Source organism: Protobothrops mucrosquamatus, unplaced genomic scaffold, assembly GCF_001527695.2.
Source record: "Protobothrops mucrosquamatus isolate PMUCROS unplaced genomic scaffold, P.Mucros_1.0 scaffold3491, whole genome shotgun sequence".
Taxonomy (NCBI): Eukaryota; Metazoa; Chordata; class Lepidosauria; order Squamata; family Viperidae; genus Protobothrops; species Protobothrops mucrosquamatus.
The window spans coordinates 33,530-59,938 of record NW_015389464.1 but is presented as its reverse complement, the minus strand read 5'-3'; the positions used below and the strand labels follow the sequence as shown (position 1 = coordinate 59,938).

The 26,409-nt window shown below is 45.8% G+C and overlaps 1 protein-coding gene across 1 annotated transcript; it reads left to right on the top strand.

The window, feature by feature from the left end:
- Positions 1-160: 160 nt before the first annotated feature.
- NOC2L (NOC2 like nucleolar associated transcriptional repressor) lies at positions 161-25,244 on the top strand (the record flags this gene model as incomplete). The annotated part of the gene is made up of 9 exons (XM_029286380.1): positions 161-300; positions 4,055-4,166; positions 8,093-8,206; positions 8,452-8,553; positions 11,343-11,486; positions 12,360-12,473; positions 13,602-13,746; positions 22,317-22,439; positions 25,113-25,244. Coding segments are annotated over 9 exons (1,116 nt in total), but the record flags the coding sequence as incomplete, so codon positions are not given.
- Positions 25,245-26,409: the final 1,165 nt, after the last annotated feature.

The following is a 26,409-nucleotide window of genomic DNA, read 5'->3' as shown; positions in this document are numbered from 1 at the left end:
CACATACTCTAAAAAGTCACGGCACAAAAGGAAAAGAGGAGTGGGAGGGAAGAAGAAAACGGAAGTGCTTTGATCACAATTCTGAACAGCTGTGGATTTTACGGTGTGCTTCATTAATTTTTCAGCATTACTTCCTGCTTCTCTCTTTTTTTTTAAATAGGAAAACTATCAGTCAGTTTACAACTGGCAGTACGTCCACTGCCTATACTTTTGGTGCCGGGCTCTGAGTACGATGCATCCAAATGAAATCATGCAACCGCTGATTTACCCTTTGACCCAAGTTATCATTGGCTGCATTAAGTAAGTAGCTGCACATTGTTTACTCCTTTGGGCACCTACCCCCTTGACCGTGTAACTTTCAGAGGGCCAGATTAAGAAACACAGGTAGTCCCTAACTCACAGTTTTGTGATCGTTCATATTTACAACGGCACTGAAAAAGTGACGACCGGTTTTCACACTTACGACCGTGTAATCAAAATGACAAGGCACTGAAAAAAGTGACTTATAACCAGTTTTCACACAACTGTTGCAACATCCCCACGGTCATGTGATCAAAATTCAGACACTGGCATGCAACTGGGCACAAATTTATGACGGTTGCAGTGTCCCGGGATCACGTGGTTCCTCTTTTGTGACCAAAGTCAACGGAAGCGTCACTGACTTAACCATTGCAGGGATTCGCTTAGCTACGGTGGCGAGAAAGGTCGTAAACTGAGGCAAAACTAACTTAGCAACTGTCTGGTTTAGTCAGTAAGTCTGGGACAGCTTGTTGTGATAGCAGGCAGGAGTAAGAAAATGTTTTTAATTTGGAACAGTTTGCGCTCAGAAAGTTCCAAGTTTCAAGAGGAACATTTCAAGCATGGAAGCTTTTGTGTTAAAAATCCTTATCTGCTCCCCCCCCCCCCCAATGCTTGGGGTCAGGGATGGTTAAATAAATCAGGTCAGTGATGATAAGATGCTTTAAAAAAAAAAGACCCACGTAACCACAGAAAACACATATCTTCTCTTTTGGAAATTTTGACATTTGCATTCGATTTCGATTATTCGATTATTATTGCATTCGATTATTAACGTTGCATCCAGATTCTTCTTCCAGGGTCCCTTTGAAAATCAGTGAAGATAAACGGATCAGATTTTTTTTTCCGTGCTTGCTTCCTCCCCACCTGCCAAGCTCTCCCCCCCCCCAGGCTGTCTTTCCATCCCTTAAAGGGGGGCTCTTAATTGTCCTGTCAAGCCCTTTCTCGCCTGTCTTGGCAGGTCTATCAGTCTTCTGAGCAATTAATTCTCTTCGGCTTTAGCAGCCCTCCGAATTCCTGCCCGCGTTTTGCACCTGTAAAAAAAGTCACAATCCACGACAAGGAAATGTTTCTCAAGTCCCCTTTTACCAAAATTCCAACGTTAAAAAAAAAGTTTCCTTTTTTAAAAAAAACACTGACATTTTTAAAACTTGGCTTCGGTTTGATTTATTCTAAGATTGAGCATAGCAATAACACTTAGGCTTATGAACCGCGCCAGAGCAATATGCAACGCTCTCTGGGCGGTTGACAGTGTAAAAAGCATTATTTGCATATTGCCCCCCCCCAAAAAAAAACACCAATCTGGGTCCTCATTTTGGAAGGCTGAGTCAACCTTCAACCCCGTTAGGATCAAACCTCAGGCTGTGGACAGAGTTTGCCTGCAGTGCTGCACTTTAGCCACTATGCCACCAGGGCTTGTATGTTATTTATTCACAAATCTGTTTATTCAGGGCTATATAATATATTTATTCTAAAAGTCAGCCTACATAATATATTCAAGAGCTAAGATGATTAAATAAAGACTCAACTCAGGCACCGAGGTGATGTTGGGCCAGTTCTTGCCCCGCCCAGCCTATCCCGCTGATGCTTATTTTGTTGATGCTTGAATAAAGATTCTTATACAAGCCATCATACTCTCCTTTTTTTTTTAAAAAAAAGAGGGCAAATAGTAAACTTACAGTAAATATTCAGAAGTAAATCACTTCTGAATATTTAGACTTTGAGTTTAGAATTTGGGTGGTGTTTTACCCCCTTCCAGTTTTATCTATACTCGAAACCTTGGAGTTGGAAATTGGAAGAAGACCCAGAAAAACTACCCTAGAAATTGAATGACTGAACCTTAATTTATCCCCACCACAAATTGAGTGGCTCAGCCTTAATTTATCCCCACTGATGCTTTCTCCAATTTGAACCTTTTGGGGAAGACAGCGGGGGGAAAAATCACCCAACTGTATCAATTCTGCCTTTAAATTCATTCCAACTTCTATAGCAGTGATGGCGAACCTTTTAGAGACCGAGTGCCCAAACTGCAACCCAAAACCCACTTATGCATCGTCGGGTGCCAGGTGGGTGTGGCCCATTGGATGGGTGTGGCCAATTGGGGGGGTGGCTCATTGGGTGGGCGTGGCTTTGGTGGTAACGGCAGACTGGGTGGGACTAAAAAGTTCAATCAATCAATTCCAACTTTGCAAGATCTTTTTTTTCCCTGCGAGAAGTTGAAATTGACTGATTGATTGAACCTTTTTTTTTTTTTGCACAGGGCGGCGGAGGCCTAAAGCGAAAAAGTTTTATAAAACCCAGCTGGTGGCCTAGGACTGGGGCGACGGCACGCGTGCCCACAGAGAGGGCTCTGAGTGCCGCCTCTGGCACCTGTGCCATAGGTTCGCCACCACTGTTCTATAGGTTAATTCCCGCTGCTGCTGTGCTGATTTATTTCCATTTTTTAAAAAACGTACTTTCTCTATCCAGAAGATGGCACTAGTCCCTAGTGAAAAAGCCTTGAGAGCAGTTGGAGTGCCTGGGATGGGGGCAGCAGAGGGATTTGGGGAGCTTTGACAGAAGGGAAAGCGAGGTTTAGCATCTGCGGCACCTTCGTTGCTCCGGGGGAGAGTCCAGGGTAGAATTTTAAATGTGTTTCGCGACAATAACTAGGATAGCTAGCAATGGGAAAGAATTGCTCTTTCCTTTGTGGTTTTTTCTAAAACCTGCTGCTCTCCCATGCCTTGGGGGGTCACAGGGGTGGGTGGGTGGGTGGGCTGCCTATTGTGAATTCCCCTTGTGCTGGCAGAGATGAAGGGGAGGGGTCCAGCCTGGACGGCGAGGAGCGCTGTTGGGGGGGGTAGCTAGACCTTTATGGAGGAGGAAGGAAGTTCTGCCTTGACTTGAATTTTTTAAAGGCAAAGTTAAAAACATAATTTTGGTTTTTCTATCCATTTTCCCCCCTAATTTTAATTGTTTACTAGTACTTTTAAACTTTTTATTATAGAGTAAGTCTCCAGGAATCGCTGCATCAGCGAAATAGGCATCATAGAAGTTTAATAAAGATGGGCAGCGATTTAATATGTATACGTAGTTATATCTAAAGCGGTAGGTATATACATATGCATGTATGTAGCATATCTATATCTGGGTTATGATGCATGTGGACACTTTTCAGAGCAGGCGACGGAATTTCATTTTTAATGTGTGCCATTAAATGACAACAAAGGTTACCTTTCCATCTTTAATCTTTAAATAAACATATTATATTGCAAATAACAGGTCGTCCCTGCCTACAGCCTCAGCTGAGCACAAAGTTTCTCTCGCTCAACAGGACTGTTGTTAATTCAGCTTTCTCCCCGTTTTATGACCTTTCTTACCACGGATGTTGTTACGTGGATCACTGCTGTTGTAAGTCAGTCACATGGTTGTTAAATGAATCTAACTTCCCCCTTGACTTTGCTTGTTAGCAGGCCACCGATGGTGGTTTACACCAGCCCGGGACGCTGCAAACCGTCATAAACACGAATCAGTTGTCAAGTGCCTGAATTTGGATCCCCCGACCGAGGGGATTATAAATCTGGAAAATGGTCACCAATTGATTTTTCATGCCGTTGTACAGAATTAAGAAGAAAGACTAAAAGTGCAGGAAATAAAAACAGATATTTAAAGAGATTAATTTATATACCAACTTGTGTGGCTCATCCCCCTTCAAAATTGCGCACACATTTTGGTTAGACCCCCCCCTTAATTTTTTTAAATCCCTTTCCTTTTCCAGGCTGGTACCTACCGCTCGTTTCTACCCTCTGCGCATGCACTGCATTCGGGCGCTAACCCTCCTATCGGAGAGCACGCAGACTTTCATCCCTGTCCTGCCGTTCATTCTGGAGGTGAGTAGAGGAGAAGAGCTTGACTGCCTCTTCTTTGGGGCCGCCCCTGAGATACTGGAAGACTGCTATCATGTCCCCCCTCGTCCTTCTCTTCGTTAAACTAGACATACCCAATTCCAGCAATCAGTTCTTTGTAAATTTTAGTCTCCAGCCTGCTAATCCTCTTTGTCGCTCTTCTCCGCATTGAGGGAGTCACAACCCTCTACAGCAGGGGTGTCAAACTGCCGGCCCGCGGGCCAGATGTGTCACGAGGAAACCGCGTTCACCCCATTGCCTCCAGAAGCGGTGAATGCTCCAACGCTGGAAGTTTTTAAGAAGAGACTGGACAGCCGTTTGTCCGAAATGGTATAGGGTTTCCTGCCTGAGCAGGGGGTTGGACTAGATGACCTCCAAGGTCCCTTCCAACTATTATTATTATTATTATTATTATTATTATTATTATTATGGGGGGAAAGTTCCAATACGTCCGCGCGACGTCACGTGACGTGAGTTTGACATGTCTGCTCTACAGCTTGCCACCCTCTCTCTCTTCCTTCCCTCCCTCATCTCACAACTGGGGGGAAAGAAATTCTGGTAGGTGGGCAGTTCCTTCCTGAACTTTCAATTTCCTCTCTCTCCAGCACCAGCAGAACCAACCAGACACACGCCCATTGCATAAAAATAAACTCAGATTTTTTTTTTAAGCGTTCCCCCTTGCCACTCTTTTCCTCCTCCGGTTTTCAAAGTTTGCTTGTGACTCTTGCTTTAACTCCCAAATAAAAAGTGAGTGGGAAGGGGTAAGGCTTGGTGGGTTTTTTTGGGGGGGAGTTGACCAAACCGCCACGCTTCATTGCGAATCGTCAGGAAGTGAAAAAAAAAGCCTGTTGTGGGTTTTTCTCCCTTCCCCAAACGTTGCTGCAAATGTCTGTTTGTTAACCACATCCTTGTTGCTTCCTGCCTCCCCACGACTCCTTGTGGCTTCTGGACGGCTGCCCCCCTCTCCCGTCCACCTCCTTCCTCTCTGCTGAGGTTCTGCCAACCCAGCCTCTTGCACACCACCCTACTCTGTGTGTGTGTGTGTCTTTGTGTGTGTAGAGAGCAGCGTTCCCTCGAGGCAAGCCGCATAGATCAACCCAGACGTTCCGTGGTTTTGCGCTGGTTTGGCCTCTCCGCCCTCCCGTCACATCCGATGCTGGGGGGGGTGGGGGGGGTGCAGCGTCTCTCCCACTCTCCTGGGTGGGAGTGGGAGGGAAATGTGGCTGGCTGAGTCGACAGCCTTTGGGGAGGAACACCAAGGCTTGCGCACGCAGGACCCCAGACGTTGCAAAAAAAAAGAAGAAAAAAACCCCTTTTGCATTCTTCAATGCAATGCTCCAAAATTTGGGGGCTTGCATTTATGTATTTATTTATTTATTATTTAAATAATAAATTTGAATTCAGGGCTATCTGCTTGCCTGGGGGAAAAACCACTCCAGGCTCTGTCTACACCCAGTTCTTCTTAAATCTGCATTTTCCAGGCAGAAACGGCCTAAATGTTAACCGCCTCTCTTCCCCGTCCCCAAATAAAGGTGAAAATGGGAATGTAAAGCGTTAACTCTCAGCCTTCCCCACCCCCCCTGTAAAAGAGTGGGTTTGATAGTGATTGCCTCCCCCTCTCCACTTCTAAAACTCCAAAAGAGACCCTCAAACAGACCCCTAATTTGGTCTGTTAACTGCCATGTCACCTCCTTTTGCATAGATGCAGCCCTCGGATGGAGTTTCCCCCCCCCCACACCACCCAGTCTTCTAATCCACAGAATAACAAGAGTTGGAAGGGACCTTGGAGGTCATCTAGTCCAACCCCCTGCTCAAGCAGGAGACTCTGTAGCATTTCAGACAAAATAGTTGTCTTAAAAAAAAAAAACCAACTCCAGTGTTCGGAGCACCCCCACGACTTTTGTTCCACTGGTTAAATTGTTCTCACTGCCAGGAAATTTCTCCTTTAATTCCAGGTTGGATTAGTTTCCCTCCGTTGCTCCTTGTCCTGCCTTCAGGGGCTTTGGAGAATAGCTTGACTCCCTCTTCTTTGGGGCAGCCCCTGAGATACTGGAACACTGCTATCCTGTCCCCCCTGGTCCTTCTCTTCATTAAACTAGACATCCCCAATTCCAGCAGGGTTTAAAATCAAGGGTTTAAAATGAACCCCTCCCTTCCTCTTCTTTAGGGCAGCCCCTCCAATATTGGAAGGGCTGCGGCTATCCTGTCGCAGATTCCCTTCTATTCCCACTTTGCAAAAACCCTGGCTGGAACTGCCGTTCTTTTTCATCCGAAGCAACCTAAGGCAGCCCTCCCTTCTCCGTAATTCCCTCCCACTCGGCTTCTCTCCCCCCCCCCTCACACACACACGCACACTTTGTCACCCGCACGATGACAGCTCGGGCGTCTTGTGAGGTCCCTGGGAGCGCCGATATTCCCCAAGCTGCTGTCACTGGAAATGAGCAGGAAATCGGTGACGTGCCTTGACAGTTTATGCTTCTCTTGGCACGGGGGAACGAGGGCGCCCCTCCCTCACCGCCTCCCCCGCGGCATCGCCCGGCTCTGCTCGCTTGGCAAAGACCGAGCGGTGTGAAGGGAGGGAAGGTGCAGGAAAGCACGTTGAGGGGATAATGAGCGTTTGCCCTTTAAAAATAAAATAAAACAAAACAAAATCCCGATGGATGAGGAGTCCACGGCCTGGTGCGGGGGGCCGAGCTGGCCCTTGCATTAGAATAAATTTGGGGCGGGGGCCGTAGAGCGGCACTAACGCCAGGGAGGGTTTTGCTTTGGATCCCGGAGGGCACCAAGGGGTTCCTGCCTTTTGACGGAGGAGAGTTTAGCAGAGAGTAACACAAACCATCGACTCATTCATTGGCTGATGGGTAGGGTAGCTCCGGGCAGGGGGGGCGATCAAATCACCCCACCAGCATTAGGGGCTGATTTAGGGCGGTGTTTCTCCACCTTGATCCCTTTTAAGATGGGTGGGCTTCAATTCCCAGAATTATTACTTTATTTCTAATTCTGGGCAGCAAACATACCTTACCCTCCTTCCTTCCAATTTTTTCCCGCCACGACAACACTTTGAGGTGGAATGGACTGGGGAAGAGTGACTGGCCCAAGGTCACCAGCTGGTTTTCATGCCTCAGGTGGGACTAGAACTCACCCCGCCGGCTTACATGCCTTAGCTGGCTCTGGAACTCACTGTCTCCTGGTGACTTGGCCAAAATCACCCGGATGGCTTTACTGCTTTAAGGCAGAACTAGAACTCGCTGTCACCTGGCTGGCTTTCGTGCTTAAGGCGGAACTAGAACTCACAGCCTCCTAGCTTTCTAGCCCAGTTCTTCACTACTAAACTAGAAGTTGCTGGCGTCGGGATGTGTGGAAGCCTTCCTCAATCTTGTATGGATGGCCATTTAACGGGGGGTGATAGAATAACAGAGTTGGAAAGGACCTTGGAGGTCATCTAGTCCAACCCCCTTCTCAGGCAGGAAACCCTATATATCATTTCAGACAAGTGGCTGTCCAGTCTCTTCTTAAAAACTTCCAGTGTTGGAGCATTCACCGCTTCTGGAGGCAGGTTGTTCCACTGGTTAATTGTTCTCATTGTCAGGAAGTTTCTCCTTAGTTCCAGGTTGCTTCTCTCCTTGATGAGTTTCCACCTGTTGCTTCTTGTCCTGCCTTCAGGCGCTTTGGAAAACAGCTTGACTCCCTCTTCTTTGGGGCAGCCCCTCAGATATTGGAACACTGCTATGAGGTCACCCCTAGTCCTTTTCACCCCAGTATAGTTTAAGAGGACCAAGTGGCCTTCTGCAGGCTGGAGACGATTGAAGTAGCCATATAAGACAGCCAGCAGAGCTATATGTTCCCACACCTTCTCTTCTGTTGATGCTTGGTTGACCTTTCCATTCTATTTTCTCTTCTTTTTTCCACAGATTTTCCAGCAGGTAGATTTCAACAAGAAACCGGGGCGAATGAGTGCCAAGCCTGTTAACTTTGCCGTCATCTTGAAGCTCTCCAACACCAATCTGCAAGAAAAAGCCTTTCGTGTAAGCAGGCGAAGTGGGCAGGTTTTATATTTTAGGGCAAGGCTCTCCAAACGTGGCAACTGGTGGACTTCAACTCCCAGAATTCCCAAGCCAGCTGCTTAAAAGTCGCCAAGTCGAAAAACATTGATTTAACTCAGTTTCGGGTTATGAATGCTGTAGTTTACACCCTTCCTTCAGTAGGAAGTTAGCCTTCAAAAGCCCTTTTCAAATTTTGTGCTTTGTTTTTTTCTTCTCTTCCTTCCTAGGATGGCCTCCTTGAACAGCTTTATGACCTGACTTTAGAATATCTCCACAGCCAGTCCTACACAGTCGGTTTCCCAGAACTGGCTCTGCCCGCCATCCTTCAGGTAAATGGAGTTTGTGTGGCTAAAATAAACCAGAAAAAAAAAATTGCCAAGCATCCCCAGGTTTTCTCCCCCAGGTTGACAGCCTAAAGCAAAAAACAAAACAAAACCCAGTAATCATTTACATGCTTCCAAGCACACCCAGGACTAGAGTCTCACCTTAAAAATCAGTAGTACAGAAAATAAACCTCAAAAGAGAGTTGTCTTTTTTGCAAAACGGTGCACTTTTCCAGGAGAAGGGAATCCCTGTTAGCCAGAGATGCTGTCAAAACTTGTTAATTTGCTTGCAGACGTTTCATTACCCTACTTGGTAACGCCCTTCGTGTCCTTCTGCGCAATAATGGCCTTGCTTTATTTAGCCTTGCTTGGCTAAATCATTGAAAGGGGGGGAGGGCAGGAAAGGCATGCCCCCTCCCCTTCTTTTAAATCCCTGCTAGAGCATTTTAAGGCTGTCTTGATTTCCACCCTGTTGCACTGCAGACGACAGTAGAGCTGTTGGAAAATGGGATTTTCTTCACGGTGGGTCCGTATCTGAGGCCTTTGGGTCCACCCTTCCCACCTCCTCCTTCTCCTCCCTCTGCTCAGCCTGGCCTGGCCTTCCCCCCTTCCTGCCCCCCAGCCTCGGGGTGGGCTTCCCTCCCCCCTGTCTGGCTAGTGACGGACCACCCCCGAAGAGGAGGTCAGCACGGACTACGATCCAGGATCAGCCTTCCCAAGCTTTGCATGGAATCGGTTTAATTGAGGCAGCTGGGGGAGAGAGTCAGGGAGGGAGGGGGGCATGGGGGGGGGAGAACCAGCGTCTGCTTGATGTCCCCCCCCCTTCCACCCAGAGCTGGATTATTAATGCAGGAAGGACTGGCAGCTGGAATTCCCCTTCCCCGACTGTGCCAGGCCGCGGCCTTCCCGCAGAGCACGGCAGCATGAATTGCGCCCTTGTCTTCTCCTCCTCTTGGCTGGAGGTTGCAAGGATGTGCTTGTGTATATGTGTGAAAGGAAGCGTGCAAATTATGAAAGGGAGCGCTCCCCTTCTCTGGGGGCGCCTGGAGGGCTCGGGGGAGGCGCCCCCACGTTCTTCGTTCTTCGTCCCTCCCGCTCTTATACACTTCCCACTTTTATTTTGGACAGAAAGGAAGCGGAGTGTGCAGAGAAGGGGCTGTTCTTCTCCCAGGCCTGGGAGGGAGGGAGGGAGGGGGGGGCGATATTTCAGTGGTCCTGGCGTTGGGGGGGGCGGTGAAAGCCACCGTCGGGGTGGGTCTGAGGTCAAATGAGCAGCCATGAAGGGTCTTAGTTTTCACACACACACACACACACACAGAGAGCTGGGTGAAAGGCTTCTCTTTCCAAAAGACTTTTGTGTGTCCTCTCCTCTCCCCCCCCCAGGGGGTCAAGTGGTGGGCCTGATCCAGCCCCCCTCCCCTTCAGAGCTGGCCCAGGAACTCAGGATCAACCTCCAGAGACGTTCAGAGAGGATGCTAGTTTTGGGGGGAATGAAACGTGGCTTCAGGTTGGGGAAACTCCTGTCTCCAAAGCAGGCAGGTAGGATAGGTGCCCCTTCAGCCAGGATCGGCCTGGGCTTTCCCATCAGCCCCAGCTAGCCTGCTGAGGATGGGAGCTGTGGTCCAGAGCTGGTTAGACTGGGGAAGGTCACGCTCCAACAGAACAGCTGCTGCTTAAAGATGATATATGTGAAATTGGATAGATCTTTCCTCCCTCGCTCCCTTTTTATTTCACTCTTTCTGTAGAATAGAATAGAAGTGGAATAGAAGTGGAATAGAATAGAATAGAATAGAATAGAATAGAATAGAATAGAATAGAATAGAATAGAATAGAATAGAATAGAATAGAGAAAATATGGAATGGAATGCAATGCAATGGAATGGAATGAATGGAATAGAATAGAAAAAAATATATGGAAAGAATAGAATAGAATAGAATAGAATAGAATAGAATAGAATAGAAATGGAGTAGAGTAGAGTAGAGTAGAATAGAATAGAATAGAATAGAATAGAATAGAATAGAATAGAAGCTGGAAGGGACCTTGGAGGTCTTCTAGTCCAGCCCCCTGCTCAAGCAGGAAACTTTAGTTTTTTCTTACCTTTCTGTTTCCTTCCTTCCTTCTTTTGTTTTTTTACTTTCTTTCTTTTGCCCTTCCCTCCTCCTCCTCTCCTCCTTTCCTCTCTCTTTCTCATTCTTTTGTCCTGCCTGCCTGCCTGCCCAAACACACCTTTGCTGTCTCTTTTCTTGGCACAAATTAAACCAAGTGTTAACTAGATAACGTAACCAGGCTGGATTTCCAAGCAATTAGGCCCACATCAGCCCATCAGCTCCTTTTGGGAGTTAGGCAAAGATATAAAATGGGATCTTTGGTTATCAGGGACAACTATTGCTGGCCTCAAAGTCAGAGGTCACTAAGGGCCACCGGAAGACCTGTCTCGGTCATCCAGGCTTTCCGCCTCCATCGCGGCCAGCGCTTTCGCCAAGGCTCCATCAACAGCTTGTGACTCTAGAGGCTGTTTTCGTTCTCCCTCTTTTGATTTTTTTTCCCCGCCCTACTTGGCAAGACCGTAAGAATTATTTTATATATTCCAACTTTAAATTGGAGCCAAGGCTTGGAGGAAGCTGTATCCCACCCATCTTAATTTTTGCACTTTTGCCAGCCAGATCCAAACACAGGAATAGAAAACTCTAGGCAAGTCAGACTTTTTTTTTTAAAAAAGAGCCATTCATGGAATTTTTTTTGCTGTCTTGTTTCTTTCCGGTCCCGTCTTCCTCCTCCTCCTCCTCCTCTCCAGCTGAAGTCTTTTCTGAAGGATTGCAAGATTGCCAACTATTGCAAAACCGTCCGTCAGCTCTTGGAAAAACTGCAGGAGAACGCCGCCTTCATCACCGCCAAGCGCCACAAAGCTTCCTTTGGCGTCTCGAATCGGGAGGCGGTGGTGAGTCACCTCTATTCCCCTTTTGTTCAGCTGGGGAAGGTTTTCCATTCAAGAGAAACACCTGCTTATTTCATGCCTTGAAAAGGGAAGCGTTATTCCAAGGGGTCTTCAAACTTGGCCCTTTTATGACTTGTGGACTTCAACTCCCAGAATTCCTCAGCCAGGATGCTTTAAGACAGGGGTCTTCCAACTTGGCCCTTTGATGACCTGGCTGTGCCTGGCCTGAGGAATTCTGGGAGTTGAAGTCCACAAGCAGGGGTCTTCAAACTTGGCCCTTTTATGACTTGTGGACTTTAACTCCCAGAATTCCTCAGCCAGCGTGGCTGGCTGAGGAATTCTGGGAGTTGAAGTCCACAAGTCATCAAAGGGCCAAGTTTGAAGACCCCTGCTTTATACCAAGGCCATTTGATTCTCAATTTGCTAACAAATAAATTAGTTATAATGCACCTCCCCACCTCTTAGCTCAACCCACTCACCATTCGAACGATCAGTTGAGCGAAAAGAAAAGTAAAAATAGGACAAGAACATACAATACACAGGTAGTCCTTGACTTCACGGCCACAATTGACCTCAGAATTTCTGTTGCTAAGCAGTCATAACTCTGCAAAAAAACGTTCGCAGGATGCTTGGCGAGTTATTGTTTTTGCACAATAATAAAAGGATAAGGAGACAAAAAAAGTTCCACGTGTAGATTTTTCCCTCCGAAGCCAGTTTGAACACACCGCTCGGCTTTTGCAATTTCAGTTCAGTCTCCAGAACTGGAATAAAAATATGGACACACACACACACCCCTGCACCCGAAGTGGAAAAAGTGGGTAGTTTTCTGAACGTTAGGAAACGCTTTCTTATGTCTCCGGCGAATTTTTTTGACAGGAGCAGTGGGAAAAAACGGTAAAAGCAGAAGGAACTCCTCTAATGACTTACTACGTGACTTGGAAGAAGCTGAGAGAGAAGGAAATACAGCTTGAAATTACTGGCAAAGAACGGGTAGGAACCCAAATCCTTAAATCTAAACCATCTTGAGATCCTGGCTGAGGAGCACAAGGGATGACCAGCTGATCCATTGCTACTTTCTGCTTAATTGACTTTGCCAGGCTTTTTAGTCCCAAGTAACCCAGCTTTGTGTCATGGTAGGTCTGGCCACACAATGATGGCAATCAGAGGAGTATTTTTACCCCTATTTTGAGATCCTCCAACATTTTCATTGAGCTATGATTCCGAGATCTTGCTCAAAAATTAGTCAGAAACTCCAAAAGAAAAGAAAAAAAAAGACTTGGTGCATTCTTTTGTGAAGGCTGCATTGGCTGGGGTGAAAGGGTTAGGAAATGAAAGACAATCCCAGCCTTTTTACAATCCTGATGTTAAAATTCAAGATTCCTCTGTAGGGTATTTCCCCCCCCCTTCAATATTTCAGACTGTTTGGGAAGTGAGAATATGCTCTAGGGCAGGGCTCTTCAAACTTGGCCCTTTGATGACTTGTGGACTTCAACTCCCAGAATTCTTCAGACAGCGTGCCTGGCTGAGGAATTCTGGGAGTTGAAGTCCACAAGTCATCAAAGGGCCAGGTTTGAAGACCCCTGCTCTGAGGCTTCCTGCCTGAGCAGGGGGTTGGACTAGAAGACCTCCAAGGTCCCTTCCAACTTTGTTATTCTGTTAATATTTTACTTCAGTGGTGGTGTGGTAATACTTGCTCATTCAGGAGTCTCCTCATATTCCCTTTTTTCCATCTGTTTTTTTTTCTCATATCTATCTATCTATCTATCTATCTATCTATCTATCTATAAATATCTATCTATCTAGATGGATGGATGGATGGATGGATGGATACAGAGATAGATAGATGATAGATAGATAGATAGATAGATAGATAGATAGATAGATAGATAGATAGATAGATAGATAGATAGATAGATAGATAGATAGATAGATAGAGATAGAGATATCATATAGATATAGATATGTAATTTTGTGGTATTTAAAAACATCCTTAGGATAACCACCCAGCTGCTTCTTCATTGGGGCTAAATTGAGATGTTCAGTGTGTTTACTTTTTAATATCTTACTTTTCTTCTTCTTTTTTTTTTCTTCTGTCCTTCCTTTGTTGCCTGGCTGCAGATGGAAGATCTAAACTTCCCAGAAATCAAACGCAAGAAGCCGAACGAAAAGAAAGAGGCAGATAAAAGGGAGTTTAAGGACCTCTTTGAAATGGAGAGCAGCTCAGAGGAGGAGGAGGCCTCCTCAGATGTCTTCTCCCGTAAAGGTAGGTGGAAGCATTTGGTGCAAGACAGTCTCACAAATTGCACCACTGCCCTTTACTCAACTGCCCCAAACTTCCCAGCTTCAAGCAAAAACAGAGCACTTCAAACTCGGTGACCTGTGGACTTCAACTCCCAGAATTCCTCAGCCAGCCATGGATTCTGGGAGATGAAGTCCATAAGTCTTAAAAGTTGCCAAGATTGGAGACACCTGAGCAAGAACTTAAAATAATTTCCATTTCAAAACAGTTTCTTGGGGTTGGGGAATCCCTTTTTAAAACACAGCTCAGGGATGGGCATATCTACCTGAATGCTTTCAGAAGGGAAAGTTCATTTAAAAACACAAATTTACCAAATTGGCTAAAAAAATAAATAAATGGGATGTGAGATCTTTTGAGTTGATAGTACTGCTGTGATTTTATTCACTCATTCATTTATTCCGTTGGCTGGGCTCCCCGCGGTTAACTGCTAAAGTATACAAATCATTGTTATCGTTATCATTTACATCCACGGTAAATAGATGGTGACACGTTCCCGGTAAGAAACCGATTAAGGAAAGAATAATAACTGAATTAAGTAATCATTTTTAGGGACATAAGTAGCCTCAAAAAACCAACCGCCAAACTGGAGAGATCGTTTTAGTCAACACACTTGGGAAGAGATTCGTTTCTGATCTTGTCTGAAAAATACATCTTTAATCTCTTTTTTTTTTTCTTTTAAAGTGATTTTTCTCAAGCGTGGCAAATTTATTGTAACATGCAGAGGCACCAGTTGGAAACAATGAGTGTCATAAATTGGATTGTTGGGGCAGTTTTATACAATCACTGCATTGCAGGTATCAGTCAATTTTTTAAAAAGGTCCTTATTCGGTCTGTACGGGTGCCCATCTCAGCAAGTAAGTGAATGACGAACAAAATTTTAAAAAATGGCAATATACAAGAATTAAAATGCATATCTGTCATATCCCATAACCAAGGAACAAGTCCGTGGATAAACCACCATCGTAGTTGATTGCTAGGGAAAATGTTTGAAACTGAAAAGGATTTCAATGCAACACACATCTTTTTCCCTTTCCGAAGTGTCTTGAAATTGAATCAACTCTTTGTCTCAATCTGAGAAACTCTTTCTGACTCAAAATGATGAAGGAAAGAGACGGTTGGAATGGGGCATTTCATATCCAAAATCCTGAACTTGAAATAGTTTTAATTTGTGTGGCAGACTCTTTAATTATTCCGGTTATTTGCAAACTTACACCCTCCTTTCAATGGGACACAGTTCTTCCAGCTTACTGCTTTTCAGGTAATTTGATGTACAACTCCTATGCAACTCCTTCACCAATTATAAAGCAAAATTGGCACTTTGATCAGCAAAGGCCACTCTAGAGGGTAGGAAGACTTATACAGCCCCAGGGCCCAGTCTGGATGGCTGGTCAGTATCCATTTTGTGTGTGTGTGTGGAACCTCCACAGTCAGAGGTGGTATACCAGAGGGTGATTAACGAACAGAGATGCCTTTTTGACTTGATGTCCCCAGGGAATTTAGACATGTTCTGTAGGACAAGCAAATTTCTTCCTGAAATTTTCCAAGTGCTATTTTTGATAGGGAAGGAGAGGGAGGGAGAGATAATAGATGGATGATTGATAGGTGTGTGTGTGTGTGTGTGTGTGTGTGTGAGAGAGAGAGAGAGAGAGAGAGAGAGAGAGAGAGAGAGAGAGGTCAGATACATGATAGGATGGATAGATAGATAGATAGATAGATAGATAGATATAGATGGATAGATAGATAGATAGATAGATAGATAGATAGATAGGAGGTAGGTAGGTAGGTAGGTAGGTAGGTAGGTAGGCAGAGAAGATAGAGAAGATAGAGATAGATAAATGATAGAGAAATAGAGATACATAAGATAAATGATAGGAGATAGGTAGATATGATAGATATAGATGATAGATAGATATAGATGATAGGTAGATAGAGGCAGAGAGAGACAGATTAGATAGATGGATGGATGGATGGATGGATGGATGGATGGATGGATGGATGGATGGATGGATGGATGGATAGATAGATGGATAGATGGATAGATAGATAGATAGATAGATAGATAGATAGATAGATAGATAGATAGATAGATAGATAGATAGATAGATAGATAGGAGGGAGGTAGGTAGGTAGGCAGAGAAGATAGAGAAGATAGAGATAGATAAATGATAGAGAAATAGAGATACATAAGATAAATGATAGGAGATAGGTAGATATGATAGATATAGATGATAGATACAGATGATAGGTAGATAGAGGCAGAGAGAGACAGATTAGATAGATAGATAGATAGATAGATAGATAGATAGATAGATAGATAGATAGATAGATAGATAGATAGATAGATAGATAGATAGATAGATAGAACAGAGAGACAGATAGACAGATTAAGCTTTGCTGCAGCCAATTCCACACACTTTCCCATAGATTTGTGAAGGATTAATTGAGGTGTCATTATCCATCCCTGCTTGATTTGCTGTCTCTCTTGTCCTGAGATAGTTTTTTGTGTGTGTTTTTGAGAGAGAGAGAGAGAGACTATCGCCGCAAACCAAAATCCTGCTGCGTTTCTCTCTTGCTTTGACTTCTGCGCACGGCGGGTGACTGCCACGCACGTTGTTCCCGGATTCTTCAACAGGCAACTTGGATGCGCCTCAGTGCACTGGTGATGTTGTCGGCTTTTTTCTTCCTTCCTTCCTTCCTTCCTTCCTTCCTTCCTTTTGACTCAGCCAAGACAGGGGTGGGTGGTGATGTTTCTGGAGCAGATCCTTGGTGGAGGAAGAGAAAGTGCTGTCACATCTGGAAATCAGGACATGGTGACATTCATTTTGAACCTTCACATTCCAGATAGTTGGGTTGGGGGGCACTTTGCTAAGGAAGTAGGGCAGTCTTTCGCCTGCAGGAAAAAATGAACATACAATTATGTGTATTCCAACACTGGAAGTTTTTAAGAAGAGACTGGACAGCCATTTGTCTGAAATGGTATATAGGGTTTCCTGCCTGAGCAGGGGGTTGGACTAGATGACCTCCAAGCTCCCTTCCAACTTCTTCTTCTACTACTACTACTACTACTACTACTACTACTACTACTACTTCTCCTTCTCATTATTATTATTATTATTATTATTATTATTATTATTATTATTATTATTATTATTATTAATTATAGGGCTGAAAGGGACCTCGGAGGTCTTCTAGTCCAACCCCAGCTCAAGGCAGGAGTCTTACACCAGCCCAGTCAAATGATCCTCCGGTCTATTTTTGAAACCTTGCAGCAGTGGAGAACCCACAGTTTTAGGAGGCAAGCTATTCCATTGATTAATTGCCCTCTGCCCCATAGGGGGTTGGGGTTAATGCGAAGAGAGGTCACAGGCTCCCACAGTTTTGCCAGCCACCTGCACCTCTGGATAAGCCAGATTGTATTTATGCTGTCGCTGTGCTTCCTTGCCTGTGTTCAGATGAGTGGAAAATAAGCCGCTAATAGCTAGGAAATTACCAATTTTCTGTTAATTAGCAGCAGCTCACAGCCCCTCTTCCCCTTCTTCTTCTTTTTAATTAAATATTGCCATAGTTAAGCACTCATTAGCGTTTTTATAGCAGCTCCGGTCTCAGCGGAATAAGATGGTCTGGAAAAGGCACGGTGGGCAGACACGGAATTGGGTGGCGGTCGGGCGTTCCCCCCCAAAATAAGTCAAAAATCCCTAAAAAAACAGGTCGGTTCACCTGTATAGCTGCTGAACCCCAGTCAAAAAGATGGGGTGCTGTGCAGATGTCTGCCCCTCCCTCCCCCAGTTAAATCCCAGTTTGGGGAAATGAAGCGTCGGATTGTAACTCCCATCATCTTCACCTTGGCCAAGGATACTGGGATTTGAATCCCCCAGGTTCTACCCGAGGAAAGTAGATAGAAGCAATGTTTTCCTCCACTCCTGTCGGCAATCGGGCCTAACCCCCGTTTTTAAGTAGAATTGGGAAAAGGTGGGGACAAAGGTGTGATTTTGAGCTTTTGGAACCCCCTGCCACAAGATTTGGCCGGAGTAGCTTTCAGGTGGGGTTGGAATAGCTAGCGCTGAGTCCTACACATCACTAGTAGAACAGGGTGGCTTTTAGTAGGGGGTGAGAGAGAAAAAAACATGACTGCGTGTACAGATAGTCCTCGTTTAGTGACTGCAGTACAACAGTGACGTAAACTATGGCCACGTTTGCAACCTTCGCAGAAAGCTGACGGAAGATCATAAGCGCGTTGCAGTTTCATTTAGCAATCTCTGCTTAGCAATCGAGTTGCTAGTCCCAATTGTCACTAAAAAAGGACTACCTGTACATCTCCCCTGTATGTGGACTAAGTGGGCCTTTGAGCTGAGACAGAGCTGATCTTAAGATCTCACCCAAGTCTTTGGGATAAGTGCTAATGTGTGTTGCATTTGCCCACACGCCCCAAATTGTGTGGGTTTGTCCTTGTGGCCCGGAAAGCCACGGCTGTTTACTGTTTAGTGCAAAGGACCAGCCATTCCATGTGGCTCAGCCAGGAAAGCATACTTGAAATAAACCATGGCTTAACCAGAATGGGAGCTAGCTTCTTTCCTTCCTTCCTTCCTTCCTTCCTTCCTTCCTTCCTTCCTTCCTTCCTTCCTTCCTTCCTTCCTTTCTTCCTTTTTCTTTCTCTTTTTCTTTCTTTCTCTTTTTCTTTCTTTCTTTAATTCATTCATTCTTCCTTTCTTCATTTTTCTTTCTCTCTTTTTCTTTCATTCATTCATTCTTCCTCTCTCTCTCTTCCTTCCTTCTTCTGTCTCTCTTTCTTTTTCTTTCTTCCATTCATTCTTTCTTCCTTCCTTCCTCTCTCCCTCTTGACCCTTCCTTCTTCCTTCCTTCCTTTTTTCTTTCTTTCTTTCTTTCTTTCTTTCTTTCTTTCTTTCCTTTCTTCCTTTCTTCCTTTCTCTTTCTTTCTTTCTTTTTCTTTCATTCATTCTTCCTTCCTCTCTTCCTTCCTTCATTTTTCTTTCTCTTTTTCTTTCTTTCATTCATTCATTCTTTCTCTTTCTTCTTTCTCTCTTTCTTTCATTCTTTCTTCCTCTTCCTTCCTTCCTTCCTCTCTCCCTCTTGACTCTTCCTTCCTCCTTCTTTCTTTCTTTCTTTCTTTCTTTCTTTCTTTCTTTCTTTCTTTCTTTCTTTCTTTCTTTCTTTCTTTCTTTCTTTCTTTCTTTCTTTCTTTCTTCACAAGCCCAAGCGCAGAGGTGGCTTGGCTTCTTTGGCAGAAAGGGGGCAAGAGGTCAAGGACCTGGACCCCTCCATCCCAGACACCCACCCCTCTAGTTTCTGAGAAGGGGGGGTGTCACCCTCCTGCCTGCCAGATTTGATCAATGGGCTTGTCTGCAGCCACAACAGGGAGAGGCGACGCCACGCATTCCTCTCATTTACCAGCCGATGGGGCTCCGGGGGTGGGGGAGTTATTAATGGGCTGGGGGCCTGATGGTGGATGGCCGTGTCAGGAGGCAATTAAAGCTGCGTGGAACCGCTGGGCTGGCACTCCGTCTCCCCAGACCCCGGCCCCGTAATGAGCGATCTGTCCACATTAAGCCACGGCGAATGTCTAATGAACTTTAGCGGATATCCAGCCCGTAATCACATTACGCCGATTGAATAGGGAGGGGCTGGGTGGGTGGGAAGGGGACGGTGACCAGAGGGGGAGGGGAAACAGAAGAAATTGTGATGGGGCTCGTTGTTGTGATCCCAGTGGGTCTGCTGGGGCTGGCAGGGTGCGTGTGCTCCTTTTATGCAGCAATTAACCAGTCTTGCGCCCCCCCTCCCCTGAATGCAAGCAAGGGGGTATCTGGGGATAATAAGAGGGTGCAATCAGCCTGGGATTATCTCCCAAATGTCCCTTAGGGACTTGCAACTTGTTCCTGACTTTTGCACCCATAACGTGGGTCGTGTCTGCCTTTTGCACCTTCCGTTTGAGTGTAAGTTGGGTGGGTGGGCTGCAGAAGGATATAGAAAAGCAGCTGAAGGGCTGGAAGGGCTGTTAGGGGGGGTGGTCTGGTTCCCCACCCCTGGCAAGGAACTTAAAATGCACACAACACTTGTTTTTCTCCTGTCGAAGTGTGTTCCTGTTGGATTCCCTCCATCTTGGGCCTTCCATAATTCCTTCTTAGCTGTTACCTGCACAAGATTTCTCAACCTCGGCCACTTTAAGATGGGTGGACTTCAACTCCCAGAATTCCCCAGCCAGCATGGCTGGCTGGGGAATTCTGGGAGTTGAAGTCCACCCATCTTAAAGTGGCCAAGGTTGAGAAATATTGCCAGCTACATCTAGTGGCGGTGAGTTCCCAAAGCTAGGTCCCCATTGTACAAAAGTTGGGGCGGTGGGGGCTCCACATCCCCTCTGTGTGGGGGTAATTCTGGCCAGATGAGGGGCAGAGTTTGGTGGGCTGTGCCTAAAGGAGTGGACATCAAATTTGAAGGATTTTATAGCATCTTAGAGATTTTAAGAGTTCTGAATTCTGCAATCGCAACAGCATCGGATTCTTCAGCCCTTCACGCCCCCCAAATTGTTCTGGGTGTTTGGGGGGGGGGAGACAAAAATGAGTGCCAGGCTGAGGCTGGAGAGGGAGGGGAGCAGGGGGAATTTCCCATCTCTTCCCCCCCCTCCCCTATTCCCGTTTTCCGGCCTTGCTGCACCCTCTGGTAATAGCCCCCTCGTTAAAGTGATTAATAAATCCATTTTAGAGGGCTCTTTTTTCCCTCTGTCTAAATTGGATTAAAACTTGAGATCTCCGACTCCAGGAGGGGGTGGCTGGCAACTCAGACGGAGGCGCTCTCTGCTCCCAGTGTGTGTGTGTGTGTATGTGTGTGTGTGTGTGTAGGTGCACACCCTGACAAGCAGCCTCGTTCTCTGCCCTGCACCCTTTGAATGGGGGAGCGGCGAGGTCTTAGGAAAGCGTCAGGAAGCTTTTGACCTGGGTCTCAGACCCTGCTGGATTTCCAAAAAACCACCTGAACAAGGTTCCTTCCCTCAAGCTTTTATTTCTGGATTTGTTTCCCACCAAGAGGTGCCACATTTGGGCCTCACAGAGCCTCCCTGTGCAGAGGCAGTCTACCTGGAGATTTCAGAGGCTGGGAATAATCAGGAGAGGACAGTGATGCTCCTTTCCTCTTTCCCTTTCCCTTCCTTCCTTCCTTCCTTCCTTCCTTCCATCCCTCCCTTCCATTCCTTCCTTCCTTCTCTTCTCTTCTCTTCTCTTTTCTTCTCTTCTCTTCTCTTCTCTTCTTTCTGTGTTTTTTTCTCCCTTCCCTTTCTCTCTTTCTCTCTGTCTCTGTCCCTGTCTCTTTCTTTCCCCTTCCTTCCTTCCTTCCCTTTCCTTTCTCCCTCTTCCTTTCTTCCTTTCTCCTTCCTTCCTCTCCTTTCTTCTTCCCTCTTTCTTTCTACGTTCTTCCCTTCCTCCCCTTCCTCTCTCCTCCTTTCTCTTTCTCTTTTTCTCTTTCTGTTCCTATTTCTCTCCCTTTCTCACTTTTTTTCTTTCCTTCCTTGTCTTTTTCTCTCCCTTTTCCTTCCTTCCTTCCTTCCTTCCTTCCTTCCTTCCTTCCTTCCTTCCACAGGCAGGCTCAGGAATTCTGGGAGTTGAAGTCCACAGGTCATACAACGGCCATTGTTCCCCAACTCTGCCCTATGGGAAGGATGCCAGAGGTTTATTTATTAAATTGATTTACATAGCTGCCCATCTCAGTATATGAGTCTGCTCGGAGCAAAAATATATTAAAATACAAAATATGATGAGGCATAAAACACACAGCAGCCGGAGAATTGCTAAACAAAAACCTCAGCCCAGCCAGGAAACCAGAGAGGTTTTGTTTATTTTTAAACAGCATTTATTGCATTTTGATCTTTCTAGTCCCTTCTACGGTTTATCCTGCTTTGGGAGGACTGTCAGGCTGAAATAGGGGATATAAGGGAAAGCAGAGAACAAATTCACACACTTTAATGGCTTTTATTTTTCTGTTTGTTTTTTTGCTCAAGTTTATTTTCATTTCATTTATATCACTTGGACCGTGATAGAAAGGGGGTCTATAAATTGCAACGACAAAATGAAACTTGTATTGCTTTAAATTGTTCTTTTAAAAAAGACTCATAGTTGTTTACTTTAAAAAAAAAAAAACAACCACTGTCTCTCTAGATCCAGTTTAAAAAAATGGCATTCTGAAAAAAACCCAGCATATTTTTATATAATCGGTTCAAATCTTCAGCTTCTTCCTGTGGCTGGCACTGGAGGAAGAAGCTGATTCTTTCGTCTGAATTAGTGAGCGTGTCAACATAAGTTGAGGACTTTGGACACTGTCCTCTAAGCAAGCTTCAGGTTGCAATAAATCATACCCTTCACTTTGTTTTTAGCTGTTTTCTCGTGATTAAAAAAATCCAGGAATAATAATAAAAAAGCTGGTTTTTGTCCCTTAAGCTGCAACTGGTTGCAGAAGAACTGTTTTACATTCCCCGTGAATTCAGAGAGGGACCTTATGTCACGTCTGTTCCCGTTTTTGTTTTCTGGGTGCAGAGAAAGGGAAGAAGGCTGCAGACCGTGCTTCCATGAGCAGCAGTGAGGAAGAGGAGGAGGAGGAAGGAGAATATGAAGTGGAGGAAGAGGAAGAAGATGACGGGAATCAGAGCGATTCAGACGGTAAAGAATTAAGAGGCTTCCTTGCAGCTTTCCGTGTTGCAGCAAAAAGGAGATTGCGGAGACCCCCAGAGATCATCCTGCTCTTCCTCAGAGCCATCTTTTCCCTAATGACCTTTCAGTCTTAGACCACCATCTTCTCTCTTGAACAGCTAGGGGAAAAAAACCATACAGAACAGGTGTAGCTGGGTCTAGGACAACTGACCCTGGCTAATTTGTCGCGGGAAAATTCAACGTTGTCTTCATTGTTTCATTCACTTACTTTTATTATTGGTGGCCGTGTTTTTGTAGAAATTATTGTAACTCTTGTATTCTGGATTGACCTTTTTTCATTATTATTGGCTATAGTTCCTTTGAAATTAGAGTAGAAATAGAATAGGATAGAATATTATAGAATATTATAGAACAGAACACAATAGAATAGAATAGAATAGAATGGAATGGAATGGAATGGAATGGAATGGAATGGAATAGAATAGAATAGAATAGAATAGAATAGAATAGAATAGAATAGAATAGAATAGAGGATGATAGGATAGGATGGAATGGAATAGAAAATAGAAAAGAAAATAGAATAGAATAGAATATAGAATAGAATATAATACAGGATAGGATAGGATGGAATGGAATGGAATAGAAAAGAATAGAAAATAGAAAAGAATAGAGAATAGAAAATAGAATTAGAATAGAAATAGGATGGAATGGAATAGAAAAGAATAGAAAATAGAAAAGAATAGAAAATAGAATAGAATAGAAGTTTGCACATGGGGATCACGTGACCCCAGGACAGTGCAACCGTCATAAATATGAACCGGTTGCTGAGTGTCTGAATTTTGATCAGGTGAGACTGCAATGGTCATAAGTATGAAAAACAGTCATCGGTCACTTTTTTCAGTGCCGTTGTAACTTTGAACGGTCACTAAACGAACGGTTATAAGCTGAGGACTGCCTGTAGGTGGGAGGGCGAATCCCCCAGCCCCACCTGTCTGGCTGGGCCAGGGACACCGGCCTCTGAAGCCCCCAGGGGCTCAGTGGAGGCCTCAAAGCAGGATCAAGCCCGGTGGGAGAGGCGTCAGGGGTGTCTCAGTGAACACCCCCACCCTCGGCCCCAAAAACCCCCAAACAAAACCCCTCCAGAGGGACACATTCAGGTGATTGTGCCTCTGCATTCTCTTTCTTGTTAATTCCGGGAAATTATTTGCAGAATCCAAAATTTAAGGGCTCAGATATCTCCAAGCTGCTCCCCTCTTCGAGCCTCCCTTTGCTTCCTCCCTCCGTTTCCCCCCCAGCAATGCAGCTAAAAGAGGCCGGCGCAGTGCCCAGTTCTCAGTAGCAGATGGCAGAGGCCTGGCACGCCAGCCTCGGTGCCCTTGCCCAGAATAGACCAACGGCAGAGGCCAGAGCAGACAACGGCTGCCACCGTTTGGCACGTCCACGTGCCACACTCACAAAACGCTTTCTCTCTGGGGCTGCCGAAACGTTGGAAGTGCCGCAGCGGCCTCGCCCCCCACGTCTCGTTTTGCGGCTGTTCCAGTTTCCGCTTTTTCCCTGCTTTGTTTTCCAGTTGGCCCAAACCTTCCCTTCGTCAGGAACGTTTGGGAGCCAAATCCTGAACCTGGAGGGACCGTTCATCTGGTCCAAACTTCAGTGGCAAAACCCTGGTTTCCTCGTTAGGCGATCCTGAGTGTCAGTGTCTTGACGTTTCTGAGAAAGGGGGGGGAAGGGTTTCTGCCCGAAATCAGGTCGAAGTAGAGCAGGTGGAGCTGCTCTGGTGTGGGGGTCCCCCACAGCCCTCTCCCCTCCTCCCCACTGGCAGGGGGTTCCAGACTATTTGCACCACCCTGAGAGGGCTGTGTTCACACTGGATGTAAAGTGGTCTCCGGCCCATCCTGTGACATGGATGTGTGCAGATGTGTTTCTACTCCATTCTGGTGCTTATCAGCCACGCACAAGGCCCTTTGGCTTCTCCCCTGGTCCTTCTCTCACAATTTCCCCTCTCTCTGGGGTGGGCAGGTTGATAACCCCCCCCCCCATATTTCTAAGTCCCCCCGCTTAGACTTCTAAAGCATTATGAGAAGATCTGCACGTCCAGCTTTTGGGAACAGTTGGGAAGGTGGGAACTTGGTTTTACAGAGTGGGTCTCCAACAGAAGAATGCAGAGGCCGACCAGAGGGTTTGGGGAGGGTCCCAACCCCCAAAGGACCCCCCCCCTCCATGTGCTCACTAAGTAGCCTATTTTAAGAGGGAAGAGCATGCTTCTAAATTCACCTCCGTAGATTGCAACGGCTCATCCAGAAATATTTGGAGAGGAAACCTTTCTTCCCCCCCCCTTATTTCTAGGATGTGAGTTTTGGAAGCCTCCCCCTTTACAGGGTTGTGCCCCCCCTCAAATAAAATGGGGGGTGGGTAAAATAAAGATTTTCCTCTCCTTGATCCTCCATCTCCGTTAGAAAAAAAAAACCCAGGTGCTTTGTTTATTTATCGCTCTTATTTATTATTAAAACTTATATTCTGCCCATCTCGCCGTTCCCAACTTGCCCCCTCCTGAGCTCTGCAGATGATCCATTAATTAGCACCGGAGATTAATTAGCACCCAGCTGCCTTTTCTGCCTCCCCCCCCCCTCCTGTCCCCAATGTGGTTGGATTGACACCAAGTCTTTCTTCCTTCTCCAGCAGACGAGCAGGCCGCCCCTCGACGGAGGAGTCGCCGGAAACCGCTCACTCGGGCAGAGTTGCAACAGCTGGCAGAAGGAGGAGAGGACCTGGTGGAAGACTTGGATTTTTCCGACGGAGACTGATGGATGGATGGACGTGAGGGGAAGGGGCTGCATTGTTCCAGCTGGCCCTGAAGCCGAGTTTAGGCACTGGAGGGGCAGGCCAGAAAAATTTTGTCAGCCGGCAGTGGAGCCGTAAAAAGTCTGTGCCACGGTGGCTGCAAAAACTGCCTCTCTAGAATAATGTGGGGTTCTTAAAACCATCTTAAAATAAAACCTTAAAACCATCTCAAAAAAGAAAAAAGAGGCCAGCCTTCAATGCTACCCCTTCCTCTTCTGGGGGGTCATCCACCACCAGCGATGGAGATGCAGAGATGAAGATCCCACTACAGTTACAAATCTTTTTTTTTTTTTAAAAAAAAGACTTGGCTCTTTTCCTGCAAGTGACATTATTTAAATTTTTTAGCCCAAACCCCACCCCCCCAGCAGGAAGAGCCGGACCGGGCAGCACAATGCATGCTTTTGAGTCCACCCCCACCCCCCAATTCCCCCCCCAATTTTTATTTCTGTATGGGGGAAGCTTTGTGTTGGTTCTCGGCTTGTAAAAACAGCCTGTTGTGGATTCCTTTCAGAGGCCTGGATCTCTTTGCGCTGAAACCGCAGCGGGCAAAACGGCTGGATCCTTGGTGGTGAAGCGTTTTTTTCCCCTGCAGCTTTCACTGCATTGTGACCCACGCGGGCCTTTTTTCACCCCCACACGTGGTGCCCACCAGGAACTGAGACCCACACACTGGTCATTGGAGGTCACCAGACAGGTCAGATCTAAAATAAGGAGTTAACCAGTCTTACACCATTGGTCGGGAGGGGATCCCCAAGGTAGCCAGGATATATCTCTTTTGTCATTTGTAAGTTAGATGAAGGAGTCTTTATGTCTTCAGCTTGGCAAAAGAACCATGTTTTGTGGTTTATGGGGGTACACGCTTGAAATGCAAGCCCTTGCATTTGGTCCCCATAAATCTTGAAATCGTGGCTGCTCTAGCTTTTCAAACGGGATGGTAGGGTGAAGGCATAATGGCTATTATGCCTTGGTAGGATTATGTAGCTTCAGGTTGTAAGACAAAAGTTGAGGTTGAGGTGTCAGAAGAACTTAGATTCAGGGTTTTTCAACCTTAACAACTTGGAAGATGTGTGGATTTCAAATTCCAGAACTCTTTTGAGTGTTGAAACCCACACCTCTCACTAAGGGTGAGAAACCCTGA